Genomic DNA, 17,404 nt, shown 5'->3' on the forward strand with positions numbered 1-17,404 from the left:
ATGTAGTAGTTTTTTTAACGCGCCGTTTCTCTATAGATAAATCAAATAATTCACAAGAGAAATGAAATCAAGAACCGTATGGGACGCTGCGCTGAAGGGATTTGTAGTTTTTCATTAAGCAAATGTTCAAAGTAGTTCACCACAGAAATATTGTAATTAACTACAATGACCATAATCCATTGCCTATATTTTCCTGCTTAGATACACTTTTACCAAAGACGGTAGAGTATGTTTAGGAACTGTGTTTATATGCTTACTCATACACCGCAGTTTGCAAGGGGAATGTACACAACGAGGAGAGAGGGGGATGGAGAGAGTTCGTGAAGTATGCCTTATCTACTTTTCAAAAATGAGAAATGATTGTCGGACATCTCTGCTGCAGCCTTAGGTAGGCTACCCTACGTAAATAGGATGACTAAAGACAGTACAGTATGGGGAGAACAGAGAAAGTTAGATGGTTGTCTGGCTGGCTAATACTACCTGCAAACAACCTGGTCTCGGAGCATTTCGTATTATTCTGTACCAAAATACGAACGTTCCATTTAGTATGTTACGTTTCATATGGTGTGTATTAGTTTGTGAATATCCATTTCGTATCATATGTTAGCATACGATTTGCAATTGGTATGTTACGAATTAGCCAAACGTACCATATTTTTGGGAATTTTCTAAACATGTTATTCCAATTTGTTCGGACTAACGTTCACTGGCTGGCTAAGGTTAAGGGGTTAAGGTTAGGAATTGGGTTAAGGTTAGATAAAAGAGCTAACTAACATTCTAAGTAGTTGCAAAGTAGCTACAAAGTAGTAAAGAAGTTTCTAAAATGCTGAAGTTGTCAAGATGAGATTCGAACACGTAACCTTTTGGATTGCTAGACATTCACGTTATACACCCACCCCGACCAACCACCCTACTTTAGTTGCCTTATGTCTTATGTAACCATACCAAACTTAACATACACTAATTTGAGTTTGAGAAATCGAATTTACTATGTTACGTCTAGTCTGAGACCAGGCTGTGAGCGGAGATGAAATGAGTTTAATAAGGAATAAAAAATTATAAAGTACTCAAATTAAACCAAGTAATGTACACAACTGAAATATTTTATTTCATACTAATGTCCTATTTTTCTATTTGGACCTGACAGAGAATGAAATTCTTCAAATGTTTTGGCAATTGAATGTTCATTAATTATTTCATAATGCATTAAATGTAACAACAACAAAAAAGATCGACATCGAAAACCGTGATTATTTTTTAATAATTAAACCGAAACAACCTCAAAAAGCACTAACATGTAAACATTGACATCATTAGTGCCACAGTGCGCACTTTTATGGCTACATACATGAACGTTATTTGGCTTGTGTATGTGACGCAAGCTCCAGCAGAACTCTGCTTGACTGGGTAGCAGTCTTTTTAGCTAACATTCCAGTGGCAGTAGCAAGGATGGAATGTTAGCTAACTAAACTGCTACCCAGGCTAGGACTCTGCCACTGCACAGTCCAATGCACCACCATTAAATTATGATATTAAACTTGTTTGTACATTATGACTCTGTGTCCGTTATTATTTGCCAATAATTACTAAATAGCTAGTCAGTAAGTATTGAATATGTAAACGCACATTCCTGAAATAATTCAAGGGCCTTGACAGGTGATCACGTGACTCGGAGGGGTTGGCTTTGGCAAGGCGTCAGTAGACGCATAGCTGGCTACATTATTAGATAGTTTTGACTGCCGTGTATAAGCTAAACGAAAAAAGCAGTTCCTAACAACCTATTTTATTTGTTAAGCTGTTGCTATGAAATGACAAAAACATGGGAGCCAAAGAGTCAAGGATAGGTTTCCTCTCGTACGAAGAGGCCATCAACAGAGGTAACAATTGATAATTTGCTAACCTTGGCTAACTGTAAACATTAGCGTTATAGACAGCTAGCTAATGAAGGTAAGGCTAGCTAACTGTTGGATGATTAATGCGTTAACAGTACGAACGTTACTAGCTAGATGGCGAACAACACTGGGACAGGCAACTAACTAGCTAGATAACCGTGTCAAGTGTACTAAAGTGTAATTCAAATATACCAGCGGGTCCAGGTAGGCGGTTAACTAGGTAAATTAACAGGCTATCTTAAATTGACCCTAAAACCGCTACTGCCCTCGGGATCAGGTAGAGGCCAACGACCGGAAACTAAGACCTTGAGCTATCTGCACTTCGGTCAACTAGAAGTAAATTAATGACACCAAGTAGCCGCTGTTTGTTGACATTGTGTGTGCCTGCTGGTACTGTGTGAATGGGCGGATTTGATTATGCTGAGCCGCGGGGCAAAGGCCAGTCACGTCATCGGGCGAAAATGGGAGGGAGGAGCGCCATTCTCTAATCTAACAGTAATTTTTGCAGCTCGTCCAGAAACGCGTCGTTTCCTAAATCTTTCAATCTTATAACTATTTTTCATTGGGAAGGCAGATGAAGCGTTTTTATCAAAAACAATAACTTTTGCATGGGATAACACAGAATCCTACTAATGACTACACGTGCTTAATTATGTCACAATTGTTTTGAGCTGACATCGATGTGGGCTTTGAAAGGGGCTCCTGGCTCATGCCTGGGAGGCAGCCCAGTTCCAAATCAAATGAAATCAACTTTCATCAGATGCAAAACACACACAGGGCACCCGGGTGAGATTAATTTAACCCCCTCAGTGTTAAAATGTTAAATATTCCTGATCCACTATATATACAAAAGTATATGGACACCCCTTGCTCTGGACACCCACCGGCTATTTCAGCCACACCCGTTGCTGACAGGTGTATAAAATCAAGCACACAGCCATGCAATCTCCATAGACAAACAAGAGCTCAGTGACTTTCAACGTGGCACCTTTCTAACAAGTCAGTTCCTCAAATTTCTGCCCTGCTAGAGCTGCCCCGGTCAACTGTATGTGCTGTTATTGTGAAGTGGAAACGTCTAGGAGTAACAACTGCTCAGCTGTGAAGTTGTAGGCCACCCAAGCTCACAGAACGGGATCGCAGAGTGCTAAAGCGCATAAAAATTGTCTATGGAAGCTACATTAGCACAATAACTGTTTTCGTTGGGTGCTTCATGAAATAGGTTTCCATGGCTGAGCAGCTTCGCACAAGCCTGAGATCGTCATACGCGATGCCAAATGTCGGCTGGAGTGGTGTCAAACTCGCTGCCGTTGGACTCTGGAGCAGAGGAAACGCATTCTCTGGAGTTATGAATCACGCTAAACCATCTGGCAGTCCGACCGACGAACCTGGGTTTGGCGGATTGCAGTAGAACGCTACCTGCCCAAATGCATAATGCTAACAGTCTCAACGTCAACAGTGACGAGGCGACTCCGGGATGCTGGCCTTCTAGGCAGAGTTGCAAAGAAAAAGCCATATCTCAGACTGGCCAATAAAAAGAAAAGATTAAGATGGGCAAAAGAACACAGACACTGGACAGAAGAACTCTGCCTAGAAGGCCAGCATCCCAGAGTCGCCTCGTCACTGTTGACGTTGAGACTGGTGTTTTGCGGGTGCTATTTAATGAAGCTGCCAGTTGAGGATTTGTGAGTGGGCCTATGCCCTCCCAGGCCCACCCATGGCTGTGCCCCTGCCCAGTCATGTAAAATCCATAGTTAAGTGCCTAATTAATTTATTTCAATTGACCTATTTCCTTATGAACTAACTCAGTAAAATCATTGAAATTGTAGCATGTTGTGTACATTTTTTTTTCTTCAGTATAGCTAGCTAACAGCTGACAGACCTAACATTAACTAGCAGTATACTGATGTTGGTGTATTTCTCTCTGCTAATACTGTATTGTTCACATTGTGTCTGTCGTCTGCTCTGCCACTGTTTCTAGTTATGATATGATATTCAGGCCTAGCCTAGAGCTGGAACTTGTGCAATCAGGGACCTAGAAAAGCCATATGGAGTGCATTTGGAAAGTATTCTGACCCCTTTACTTTTTCCACATTTTGTTACGTTACCTTATTCTAAAATGTATTCAATGTTTGTTTTTCCTTATCAACACACAATACCCCCTCATGACAAAGCAAAAGTGTTTTATTCCTCTCTGCAAATCCTCTCAAGCTCTTGTCAGGTTGGATGGGGAGTGTTGCTGCACAGCTATTTTCAGTTCTCTCCAGAGATGTTCGATCGGGTTCAAGTCCGGGCTCTGGCTGGGCCACTCAAGGACATTCAGAAACTTGTCCCAAAGCCACTCATCAAGTTTTATTTGTCACATGGGCTGAATACAACAGTGAAATGCTTACTTACAAGCGCTTTTTCAACAATGCAGTTAAGAAAATACCTACAAAAATGAAGATAAAAGTAACAAATAATTAAAGAGCAGCGGTAAAATAACAATAGCGAGGCTATATACAGGGGGTACTGGTACACCGGTGTCGAGGTAATATGTACATGTAGGTAGAGTTATGAAAGTGACTATGCATAGATAATAACAGAGTAGCAGCAGCGTAGAAGAGGGGCGGGAGGGGCAATGCAAATAGTCTGGGTAGCCATTTGATTAGATGTTCAGGAGTCTTATGGCTTGGGGCTAGAAGCTGTTTAGAAGCCTCTTGGACCTAGACTTGGCGCTCTGGTACCGCTTGCCGTACGGTAGCAGAGAGAACAGTCTATGACTATGGTGGAGTCTTTGACAATTGTTAGGGCCTTCCTCTGACGCCGCCTGGTATAGAGGTCCTGGATGGCAGGAAGCTTGGCCCTGGTGATGTACTAGCAGTATACTGCTAGTATACATCTTCGCCTCCATCCTGTGTTGTCTTGGCTGTGTACTTAGGGTCGTTGTCCTGTTGGAAGGTGAACCTTCGCCCCAGTCTGAGGTCCTGAGCACTCTGGAACAGGTTTTCATCCAGGATCTCTGTACTTTGCTCCGTTCATCTTTGCCTGCATCCTGACTAGTTTCTCAGTCCCTGTCGCTGAAAAACATCCCCACAGCATGATGCTCCCACCACCATGCTTCACCATAGGGATGGTGCCAGGTTTCCTCCAGATGTGACACTTGGCATTCAGGCCAAAGAGTTCATTCTTGGTTTAATCAGACCAGAGAATCTTGTTTCTCATGGTCTGTCATGTGCTTTTTACTGAGGAGTTGCTTCCGTCTGGTCACTACCATAAAGGCCTAATTGGTGGGGTGATTCCGAGATAGTTGTCCTTCTGTAAGGTTCTCCCATCTTCACAGAGGAACTCTGACAGAGCGAGAATCGGGTTCTTGGTCACCTCCCTGACCAAGGCCCTTCTCCCCAAGTTGCTCAGTTTGGCTGGGCAGCCAGCTCTAGGAAGAGTCTTGGTGGTTCCAAACTTCTTCCATATAAGAATGATAGAGGCCACTGTGTTCTTGGGGACCTTCAATGCTGCAGATTTTTTTTGGTACCCTTCCCCAGATCTGTGCCTCGACACAATCCTGTCTCGGAGCTCGATGGACAATCCCGTCAACCTCATGGCTTGGTTTTTGCTGTATCATGTGCTGTCAACCATGGGACCTTATATAGACGTGTGCCTTTCCAAATCAGGTCCAATCAATTGAATTTACCACAGGTGGACTCCAAGTTGTAGAAACATCTCAATGCAAACAGGATGCACCCGATCTCAATTGTCTCATAGCAAAGGGTCTGAATACTTTTGTAAATTAGCTATGTTTTTTTATTTGTAATACAATTGCAAAAATGAATAAAAACCTGTTTTTGCTTTGTCATAATGGAGTATTGTGTGTAGATTGCTGAGGATTTTTATTTAATCAATTTTAGAGTAAGGCTGTAACAAAATGTGGAAAACGTAAATGGGTCTGAATACTTTCCAAAGGCACTGTAGCTAACAGCTGACGATGCTAACTAGCAGTATACTGTTGTTGTTGTTGATGATGGTGGTGGTGTATGTGTGTCTGCCAGTTCCCTATTGTAGTGCTGAGCACTTGCAAGCATTTCTAAATCTGGCTGGGTGGCATATATATATATATATATATATATATATATATACACCCGCAATTACTGATTAGTTATGATAGTTGCTATGGTAATTTAATAGCCGCTGTGGGTTTGGTTTAGACTGCCTAAGATTGTATTGGTGACCATGGTTTAATTCTCTGCCTAACCATACAGTCCATGTTTTAATTTACAGAAAAGCTTCTTCAATCTCTGTCTCTCTATCCCTCCCAGTAACTAATGTGGAGCTCCAGCGTCTGAAGGATGCCTTCCGGAGGACCAGTGGCCTGTCCTGTTACATGAGCCAGCAGTGCTTCCTCAGGGAGGTGCTGGGAGATGTCGTACCACCCAGGATTGCTGAGGTGAGCCTTGTTCAACAGACAGACGGCCCCAGTGTTACATGAGGTCTGATGGGAGAGTCTCCATGTCATTTACGCAAGCCATGACACCCACCATTTCAGATTGTTCTGATATCGTTTCTGTAGTTAGAAACAGATAAGAGGAGCATTCCTGCTAGAGGTCTTCACGGATCCACCTGTACCCGAGACCACCTTTCCGGATCCAGAATTCTATGTCACAAGTCGGTTTGCACATTTTGGGGAATATTCAGAGGTGGAAACTTTCTGTGGGATTTAATGGGAATATATGCTAATTAATATTAATACCATTTAAATGTAGATGTTTTTTGCATTGGATATATTTACCATATCATATGGAGACAGAAACAAACCTTTTATCTTATCATAAGTAGACATAATTGCAAATTATTAAATCCTTCCAATAGAAATAAAAAAAACTTTAGTTACGAATTGAACTTTAATTAAATTAGTTCACTCTTCACATGGGATGATTTCACTGAACAACAAAAGGGAATATTGAATGATCCCCACTGATCCATCGCATCTGCCGATATGGACTGCCTCATCGAGGATCCCAAAAACGTTTTCAACATACATCCGTAAAATGATAGTCTAGAAACTAAAGCTTTGGTTGTTTTCCTCTCAGGCTTCCATTTCTTCACCCTGGACCTCCTCAATGTCCACCTCTTGAACATCAGACTCTGAGGCCTCATCTTCACTGTCACTTTCCAACCCTGTTGAGGATGGCTCATTGTCAGGCTCAAAATGCCCAAAATTTGCCCGGATGGCCACCAATTTTTCAACCCATGTATTGGTCAGCCTGGTACATGCTTTGGTGTATGTGTTCCCAAACAAGGACATTTTGCGTTCTGAGGCGGCTGATGTTTGTGGAATTTGGGGAATGATTGATTGAGGCAACAGGGGAAGGCACCTCAGATCCACGAAGTCCCTTCCACCAGGTGGCTGATGAGATATGTTGGCACGACTGCCATATTGCATCTCCATCCCAAAGCCCTTGCTTAGAAGTGTACTTCGCCAGACTGCCAAGAACCTTGCCCTCATCCAGGCCAAGGTGGCGAGACACGGTAGTGACGACACCAAAGGCCTTGTTGATCTCTGCACCAGACAGGATGCTCTTGCCAGCATACGTGGGGTCCAACATGTACACTGCGGCGTGTATGGGCTTCAGGCATAAGTTTTCACGCTTTTTGATGTATTTCAGAACTGCAGTTTCCTCTGCTTGGAGCAACAGTGAAGTGGGCAGGGCAGTACAGATTTCTTGTCTTACATCTGCAAGCAGAGTCTGAACATCAGACAGGATGGCATTGTCTCCCTCAATCTTTACAATGGCTACTGCTATAGGTTTCAGGAGTTTCAGGCTGCTTACCACTCTCTCCCGAAATATATCAGGAGGATTCTCTTGATGGGGCTGTCCATATCGGCAGGCTGTGATATGGCCATTTCTTGGAGAGACTTCTTCCCCTCCAGGAGACTGTCAAACATGATCATGACAACACCACCCCAACGGGTGTTACTGCGCAGCTTCAATGTGGTGCTCTTATTCTTCTCTCCTCTTCGTCAATGTAAATTGTCCGGTGGCGATTTTATTAATTGTTCAGCAGTCTTTGCTTGGTGAGATTGCTGCTATAACTACATGACCCTTCACATACCTTACCATTTCCTTGGCTCTCTTGTAGAGGGTATCCATTGTTTTCAGTGCCATGATGTCCTTGAGGAGCAGATTCAACACATGAGCAGCACAGCCAATGGGTGTGATGTGAGGGTAGGACTACTCCACTTTAGACCAAGCAGCCTTTATGTTCGCAGCCTTGTCTGTCACCAGTGCAAATACTTTCTATGTTCCAAGGTCATTGACTGCCTTCAGCTCATCTGCAATGTAGACTGGTGTCTGTGCTCTTGTAAAATACTGGTTGAGGGGTGGAGATGATGTAGTTAATTATTCCTTGCCCGCGAACATTTGACCACCAATCAGAGATGATTGCAATACAGTCTGCTTTCTTTATGATTTTCTTGACCTTCACTTGAACTCTGAATTCTGCATCCAGCAAATGAGTAGATAAAGCATGTCTGGTTGGAGGGGTGTATGCTGGGCGAAGAACATTCAGAAATCTCTTACAATACACATTGCCTGTGAGCATCAGAGGTGAACCAGATGCATACACAGCTCGAGCAAGACATTCATCAGCATTTCTCTGACTACGTTCCTCCATTCAGTCAAAAAAACTTCTGATTCCAGAAGGACCATAAGCTGTTGCTATCGATAAGGTGTCTGATTCATCATTTTCACCTCGAATAGAGGTAGAGGGACATTTGAAAGAGATTGCTTGTTGTGAGAGCGCTGAGGGATCTTTATGCACTTGGCCAGATATTGCCTCTTTGTTGCATTCTTCACATATGATTTGGCACAGTATTTGAAAATGTACACAGCTTTTCCTTCTACATTAGCTGCAGTGAAATGTCTCCACACATCAGATAGTGCCTGTGGCATTTTCCTGTAAAGATTAGAAAAAATGAGTAAAAAAAAAAAAACAAATACAACTCCATGTACAGATAAATAGTTATATTAAACAGCTCCTTTGTAAGATACATGTTTTAAAATTAAACATGTATGGAAACAGGTGAATTAACACTCCTCAGTTAGAAGGCTCAAGCAAGCTAAAACCCACATGGTAGCAAAAACTAACTAGCAGAAATTAACAAGGTAGAAATGATTTAAACACACTTTGCTGTAGACTACTATTTACTAGTTAACCTGTTGAGGACAGACGTTCCACTAGCAGAACCCCGTTCCGCCTGCGGAACCCCTAGCCAACAGCCAATGTCATCGCACGGCGCAAAATACAAAACCAACTAAAATACCACAATTCAATTTTCTCAAACAATCAACTATTTTACACCATTTTAAAGATAAGACTCTCGTTAATCTAACCACATTGTCCGATTTCAAAAAGGCTTTACAGCGAAAGCAGAATATTAGATTATGTTGGGAGAGTACATAGACACAAATAATCACACAGCCATTTTCCAAGCAAGCATATATGTCACATAAACCCAAACCACAGCTAAATGCAGCACTAACCTTTGATCTTCATCAGATGACACTCCTAGGACATTATGTTATACAATACATGCATGTTTTGTTCAATCAAGTTCATATTTATATCAAAAACCAGCTTTTTACATTAGCATGTGATGTTCAGAACTAGCATACCCACTGCAAACTTCCGGTGAATTTACTAAATTACTCATGATAAACGTTGACAAAATACATAATTATTTTAAGAATTATAGATACAGAACTCCTTTATGCAATCGCTATGTTCGATTTTAAAATAGCTTTTTGGCAAAAGCACATTTTGCAATATTCTGAGTACATAGCTCGGCCATCACAGGCTAGCTAATTTGACACCCACCAAGTTTGGGGCTCACTAAACTCAGAATTACTATTAGAAAAATTGGATTACCTTTGCTGTTCTTCGTCAGAATGCACTCCCATGACTTCTACTTCACAACAAATGTTGTTTTGGTTCCAAATAATCCATAGATATATCCAAATACCTCAATTTTGTTTGTGCGTTCAGGTCACTATCCGAAGGGTGACGCGTGAGTGCATTTCGTGACAAAAAAATTCAAAATATTCCATTACCGTACTTAGAAGCATGTCAAACGCTGTTTAAAATCAATTTTTATGCAATTTTTCTCGTAAAATAGCGATATATTCCAACCGGGCAACGTTGTATTCATTCAAAGGCTGAAAGAAAAAATGTTAGAAGTCTCGTGACCGCGCATCTCCAGTTTCACTGTCCCCAGGCTGACCACTCACAAACAGAGCTGCTGTACTTTGCCCAGAGACAGCAGACACCCCATTCCACTTTCTGGTGGCTTTAGAGAGCCAATGGAAGCCTTAGAAAGTGTCACGTTACAGCACAGATGCTGTAATGTTGATAGAGATGCAACAGAAGGACAACAAATTGTCAGACAGGGCACTTCCTGTATGGAATCCTCTCAGGTTTTGGCCTGCCATATGAGTTGTGTTATACTCACAGACACCATTCAAACAGTTTTAGAAACTTTAGAGTGTTTCCTATCCAAATTTACTAATTATATGCATATTCTAGTTTCTGGGCAGGAGTAGTAACCAGATTAAATCGGGTACGTTTATTTATCCAGCCGTGAAAATACTGCCCCCTATCCCAAAGAAGTTAACAAAAAATCATGTATGTCATATCAAATAAATTCACCCCACCCAGTATTGTAATCAAAACTTACCAGAATGTATGTAGTCCTTGGCTCAGACAGTGTAGTTGTGTGGGCTCAATAGCATCTCATTAGTGTGCCAGATCTTGAGAATCAGCTGTACATGTGATGGAAGAATGCACTGTGCATGCAGAGGGTTGCGATTCCATTGAATTGGGGATAGTTTAACCAAAATATGCCACAAGACCTAGAATTGCCTTATGTGTATCTCACAAAAAAGGGTCACTGTTATAAGCTAACTTCTTTTGAAGAATTTAAGCAACCCCCCCCAAATTCCAGTACTTAACTTCCCATGAAAAATGTCCGGAAATTTATCGGGACGTTTCCAACCCTTCTGGTTGGATCTGATATAATTGTGACAGGTATCGGCTATGTGTAATTTTAACTGACTTGTCTGGAAGGCCGAACGTGACTGCTGCAGTAGAGAGCGAGACATTTTATAATTTATGCTATTGGTTTTGCTTTTCACGAGAGTGAAAAGTCAAACCTTTGGACATACCTACCCATTCCAGGGTTATTCTTTATTTTTTATTTTTTTTCTACATTGTAGAATAATAGTGAAGACATCATAACTATGAGATAACACATGGAATCATGTAGTATCCAAAAAAGTGTTAAACATATCAAAACAGATTTTTGATTCTTCAAAGTAGCCACCCTTTGCCTTGATGAGAACTTTGTTGTGCTGACAACAAAATCACACAAAAATAATCAATGGAAATCCAATTTATCAACCCATGGAGGTCTGAATTTGGAGTCACACTCAAAATTAAAGTGGAAAACCACACTACAGGCTGATCCAACTTTGATGTAATGTCCTTAAAACAAGTCAAAATGAGGCTCAGTAGTGTGTGTGGCCTCCACGTGCCTGTATGACCTCCCTACAACGCCTGGGCATGCTCCTGATGAGGTGGCGGATGGTCTCCTGAGGGATCTCCTCCCAGACCTGGACTAAAGCATCCGCCAACTACTGGACAGTCTGTGGTGCAACGTTGCGTTGGTGGATGGAGCGAGACATGATGTCCCAGATGTGCTCAATTGGATTCAGGTCTGGGGAACGGGCGGGCCAGTCCATAGCATCAATGCCTTCCTCTTGCAGGAACTGCTGACACACTCCAGCCACATGAGGTCTAGCATTGTCTTGCATTAGGAGGAACCCAGGGCCAACCGCACCAGCATATGGTCTCACAAGGGGTCTGAGGATCTCATCTCGGTACCTAATGGCAGTCAGGCTACCTCTGGCGAGCACATGGAGGGCTGTGCGGCCCCCCAAAGAAATGTCACCCCACACCATAACTGACCCACCGCCAAACCGGTCATGCTGGAGGATGTTGCAGGCAGCAGAACGTTCTCCACGGTGTCTCCAGACTCTGTCACGTCTGTCACATGTGCTCAGTGTGAACCTGCTTTCATCTGTGAAGAGCACAGGGCGCCAGTGGCGAATTTGCCAATCTTGGTGTTCTCTGGCAAATGCCAAACGTCCTGCACGGTGTTGGGCTGTAAGCACAACCACCACCTGTGGACGTCGGGCCCTCATACCACCCTCATGGATTCTGTTTCTGACCGTTTGAGCAGACACATGCACATTTGTGGCCTGCTGGAGGTCATTTTGCAGGGCTCTGGCAGTGCTCCTCCTGCTCCTCCTTGCACAAAGGCAGAGGTAGCGGTCCTGCTGCTGGGTTGTTGCCCTCCTACAGCCTCCTCCACGTCTCCTGATGTACTGGCCTGTCTTCTGGTAGCGCCTCCATGCTCTGGACACTACGCTGACAGACACAGGAAACCTTCTTGCCACAGCTCGCATTGATGAGCCATCCTGGATGAGCTGCACTACCTGAGCCACTTGTGTGGGTTGTAGACTCCGTCTCATGCTACCACTAAAGTCAAAGCACCGCCAGCATTCAAAAGTGACCAAAACATCAGCCAGGAAGCATAGGAACTGAGAAGTGGTCTGTGGTTACCACCTGCAGAACCACTTCTTTATTGGGGGTGTCTTGCTAATTGCCTATAATTTCCACCTGTTGTCTATTCCATTTGCACTACAGCATGTGAAATTTATTGCCAATCAGTGTTGCTTCCTAAGTGGACAGTTTGATTTCACAGAAGTGTGATTGACTTGGAGTTACATTGTGTTGTTTAAGTGTTCCCTTTATTTTTTTGAGCAGTATATTTTTCCATAACTCACTTATTGTGGATAAAAGTATGCATTTTGTTATGTAGTGCACATAAAATAACTTTTGTGGTTAAATTCCTATGTACTGAATGAAAAATACAAGTTAAATGGGTTTCATCGCATTTAATGCTACTGATGGTTTTGGCACAAACTGTTGCGTTATATAGCAAACATGCCCAATCTGGTCTTGCCACTTGCGCTCTAGCCAACAGCTCGCAGATACAGTGAGGGGGGGGGAAAGGTATTTGATCCCCTGCTGATTTTGTACGTTTCCCCACTGACAAAGAAATGATCAGTCTATAATTTTAATGGTAGGCTTATTTGAACAGTGAGAGACAGAATAACAACAACAAAAATCCAGAAAACGCATGTCAAAAATGTTAAAATTGATTTGCATTTTAATGAGGGAAATACTTATTTGACCTCTGCAAAATGTGACTTAGTACTTGGTGGCAAAACCCTTGTTGGCAATCACAGAGGTCAGACGTTTCTCGTAGTTGGCCACCAGGTTTGCACACATCTCAGGAGGGATTTTGTCCCACTCCTCTTTGCAGATCTTCTCCAAGTCATTAAGGTTTTGAGGCTGACGTTTGGCAACTCGAACCTTCAGCTCCCTCCACAGATTTTCTATGGGATTAAGGTCTGGAGACTGGCTAGGCCACTCCAGGACCTTAATGTGCTGCTTCTTGAGCCACTACTTTGTTGCCATGGCCGTGTGTTTTGGGTAATTGTCATGCTGAAATACCCATCCACGACCCATTTTCAATGCCCTGGCTGAGGGAAGGAGGTTCTCACCCAAGATTTGACGGTACATGGCCCCGTCCATCGTCCCTTTGATGCGGTGAAGTTGTCCTGTCCCCTTTGCAGAAAAACACCCCCAAAGCATAATGTTTCCACCTCCATGTTTGACGGTGGGGATGATGTTCTTGGGGTCATAGGCAGCATTCCTCCTCCTCCAAACACGGTGAGTTGATGCCAAAGAGCTTCATTTTGGTCTCATCTGACCACAACACTTTCACCCAGTTGTCCTCTGAATCATTCGGATGTTCATTGGCAAACTTCAGACGGGCATGTATATGTACTTTCTTGAGCAGGGGTACCTTGCGGGCGCTGCAGGATTTCAGTCCTTCACGGCGTAGTGTGTTACCAATTGTTTTCTTGGTGACTATGGTCCCAGCTGCCTTGAGATCATTGACAAGATCCTCCCGTGTAGTTCTGGGCTGATTCCTCACCGTTCTCATGAACATTGCAACTCCACGAGGTGAGATCTTGCATGGAGCCCCGGGCCGAGGGAGATCGACAGTTCTTTTGTGTTTCTTCCATTTGCGAATAATCGCACCAACTGTTGTCACCTTCTCACCAAGCTGCTTGGCGATGGTCTTGTTGCCCATTCCAGCCTTGTGTAGGTCTACAATCTTGTCCCTGACATCCTTGGAGAGCTCTTTGGTCTTGGCCATGGTGGAGAGTTTGGAATCTGATTGATTGATTGCTTCTGTGGACAGGTGTCTTTTACACAGGTAACAAACTGAGATTAGGAGCACTCCCTTTAAGAGTGTGCTCCTAATCTCAGCTCGTTACCTGTATAAAAGACACCTGGGAGCCAGAAATCTTTCTGATTGATTTCTAACATTTTTGACATGTTTTTTCTGGATTTTTTTGTTGTTATTCTGTCTCTCACTGTTCAAATAAACCTACCATTTAAAATTAGACAGATCATTTCTTTGTCAGTGGGCAAACGTACAAAATCAGCAGGGGATCAAATACTTTTTTCCCTCACTGTACAGTACGGGTAGGCTACCTATATTGAAATTATTATGCATATACCGATATCATTTTTAATTGTCAAAAGGCAGCCAAGCATCGATCATCATGTCACTAGAATAAGACCCTCGCTTTTTAAAGGAGCATCAAGCACATCAAATGCACTTTCACCGCCCTGTGAAGTTCATAATTTATTTAATCTGTAGCCTAATAAACTGCATGGTTTCCCGAGTGGTAGTGGGAGGACCACGCAAGTTTACTTTCGATATTTGCGCATTTCCACTGCCATTTCTCGCATAGGAAATTTCACCGACACCATGTCAAATGAACAAATTGTCTGTCGGCATATGAAATTGTACTGGCGTATCCTGTTTCCATCAGCCCGGTCGTGACTTTTTTTCATTCGTCAGGTAATTTATCCGCATGAAGTGGTTGGATGGAAACCTGGTTAGTGGAAGCTCTTTGCACCTATGAGGCTTTTGTAGAGTGGAACAAAGTGATGGAAGCTGCAGGGTCCTGGCAGAGTCATTGTGTTCGCATATCTTTTCCTGAGTTCTATGCGCAAATTTTCCATGTCCTTTTCTATGTAAAACACTTTCACATCACATCTATGCACCACACCATCAGGTCCACAAATGCATGGCAGTCCTTGTCCACCTTTACTGCATTTAACATTAGTGACATTTTGATGTATTGTACATACACACAGAATGTGTTCCAGAAGAGCCGACTGCCAGACAATGCTTCGGACAGACTGCAGAATTGAGAAAAAAACGATTTTGTATACTGGACGTTTCTTTTTGAAAGCTGCATACAGTTCTTTAAGGTTGCACAGAATGAGTATTTTCTGCTCGTGAATTTTGAATTTGACAAAATCCTTTTTTCCTGGCATAAGTCTACTTTTTGTCATTCATTGTCATTGTAGAATCTAATGACCAAATCCTCAACTGGAAAATCATTGCCAAAGAGTGTTCTGCTTTGGCAACTCCATGATACCTTTCTCAGAAGCCAGTTTTCTTGCTGCCCTTATGTAAACACTGACATTAAAGACCTCTTTAGTTTTGACTATAGACCATGACGGTGGAGCCATTTATTAATATTTGTGTCTTTTTAATTTTGCTTGATAATTCTTTTTTTCTTTCGTTAAGTAAATGAGCCTGTCAAGATCTTCAGCATTTTTATTCATTTCTTTAAAGATCTCAGGCTGCTCCGAGGCGCCAGTTCCTCAGGAGATATATTGGCAGCTTGAGCAGCCTGCTGATGTATGGTGTATTGTGCATCTTTGAACTTGATCTGCACATGAAGATTTATTTTTGAGCAGGATACCTTGGAATGAGATGCCTGTCCTTTGAGCTGTAGTGGACTTGACTCCAGTTTAAGTGACATTGGTGTTAAGACAGGACTTCATTCTTTTAGCAGCCTGTTCACTGTCAACATGACCAGATGAATTATGTGGATCTCCATTGTCACTTTTCATTGAAAGCAATGCAACATCATGGACACAATTTCATTCCAGGGATGACATTGTCACTGAACATTCCCTTAATTCTTAGCTACCTTCACATTTTACTTCTGAGTGATCTATTTGCTGCTTGTGATTATTAAATGGATCACAACATTTTCTTTGGCAGTTTGAGTAGATAATCAATAGCTTTTGCAAATTGTGTGGTCATCCTCAAGTCAAACCTGTCCTCCTTGAAAACAATTTTAGTTTGTCCTCTTAGCTACCTCCATGCTTCAAACTAACTGCCCTTGAATAGTCCATTGAATGGCAACTCTGAGGTATTTCCCTATGGTGCAATTCTCATTAAGGGGTTTCCTACTAGCCCAAAACGTTGGAGCAATTGGCAAGTGACTGAAATGCTGAGCATGACAACCCTTTTAAAAAAAGAGAACCAATTAGAACATTTACCATTAGAAACCATTAAACCTATGCAATACACCATTATATAAACAATTAAGCCTTCACCAATAGAAACTATTGCAAAACACAATGTACTTCGGGGATATTTACCTTTTTGAAGACCATTTAGAGACCAGAACCATTAGAACTGCTGTAGCCTAGTGGTTTGCATGTTCACCGGAGAAGGTCTAACTGCTCCAGACCTTTTTTTGAAGGGATTTGACCACATACTCAATGTATTCTCAACCAATAAAATGTTGCTCATGAGGTTGAAAACCCCTGTGCCTATACCTCTACCTGGGTAGTACCCAACTTCAGCTGTTCTGATTGGGAGGTTACCCTGTCCTCGTTCCAAATCTCATCCAATCCTATTCTTAACCATTAATTTGTTCTGAATGTTTTTATTTATTGACAACTTCTAACTGGATAAAATAGTGAGCCTGTTTAGCAGCAACACCACCATCTAGTGGTCAGAACCTGGTAATATCAGGTTGTATAATTGCCGTTCAAATGGTCTTTCAACACAATGTTTCAGGAACGCTTATCTGTTTCAAACAACAGAAATGATTTCAGAACAATCTGAGATGGTGGGTGTCAATCCTGTTTCTTGTGTTTTTTAAGGTGGAGGGATTGTAGCCTATTTTGCTCTTCTGATATGAGTCTAACTAGCTTGCTAACCTGGACAAGCTGGCATATTTGAATTCAACTTTAGTCCACCTGACAGGGTTATCAAAGATAATATACATTTTTATTGATTTCTGAAAGGGAACTCACTCTTCAAATTACAACAACAAGTAGGTCAGGACTGGACCGGATTGAGTTGACATGTTTACCTGAATTGAACCCAGCTCCCTTCCCCTGTTTCTAGGTGATATACAGCTCATTCGGTGGGACCTCTAAAGGCCTGCACTTCAACAACCTAATTGTTGGCCTGGTTCTCTTGACTAGAGGACGTGATGAAGAAAAAGCTAAATGTGAGTATT

The 17,404-nt window shown here is 42.3% G+C and overlaps 1 protein-coding gene across 1 annotated transcript in view; it reads left to right on the forward strand.

Moving 5' to 3' along the window:
• The first annotated feature begins 1,669 nt into the window (after positions 1 to 1,669).
• LOC106568091 (ubiquitin carboxyl-terminal hydrolase 32) overlaps positions 1,670 to 17,404 on the forward strand; it is a 31,102-nt gene continuing 15,367 nt past the window's right edge. Inside the window, exons 1-3 of the mRNA XM_014138114.3 lie at positions 1,670 to 1,877; positions 6,185 to 6,312; positions 17,290 to 17,395. Of these exons, the coding sequence (XP_013993589.1) occupies positions 1,820 to 1,877; positions 6,185 to 6,312; positions 17,290 to 17,395 (292 nt within the window). The 5' untranslated portion in view covers positions 1,670 to 1,819. The remainder of the gene's footprint in view (positions 1,878 to 6,184; positions 6,313 to 17,289; positions 17,396 to 17,404) is intronic.

This window comes from Salmo salar, chromosome 13 (assembly GCF_965601325.2).
Source record: "Salmo salar chromosome 13, fSalSal1, whole genome shotgun sequence".
NCBI classification, from domain to species: Eukaryota; Metazoa; Chordata; class Actinopteri; order Salmoniformes; family Salmonidae; genus Salmo; species Salmo salar.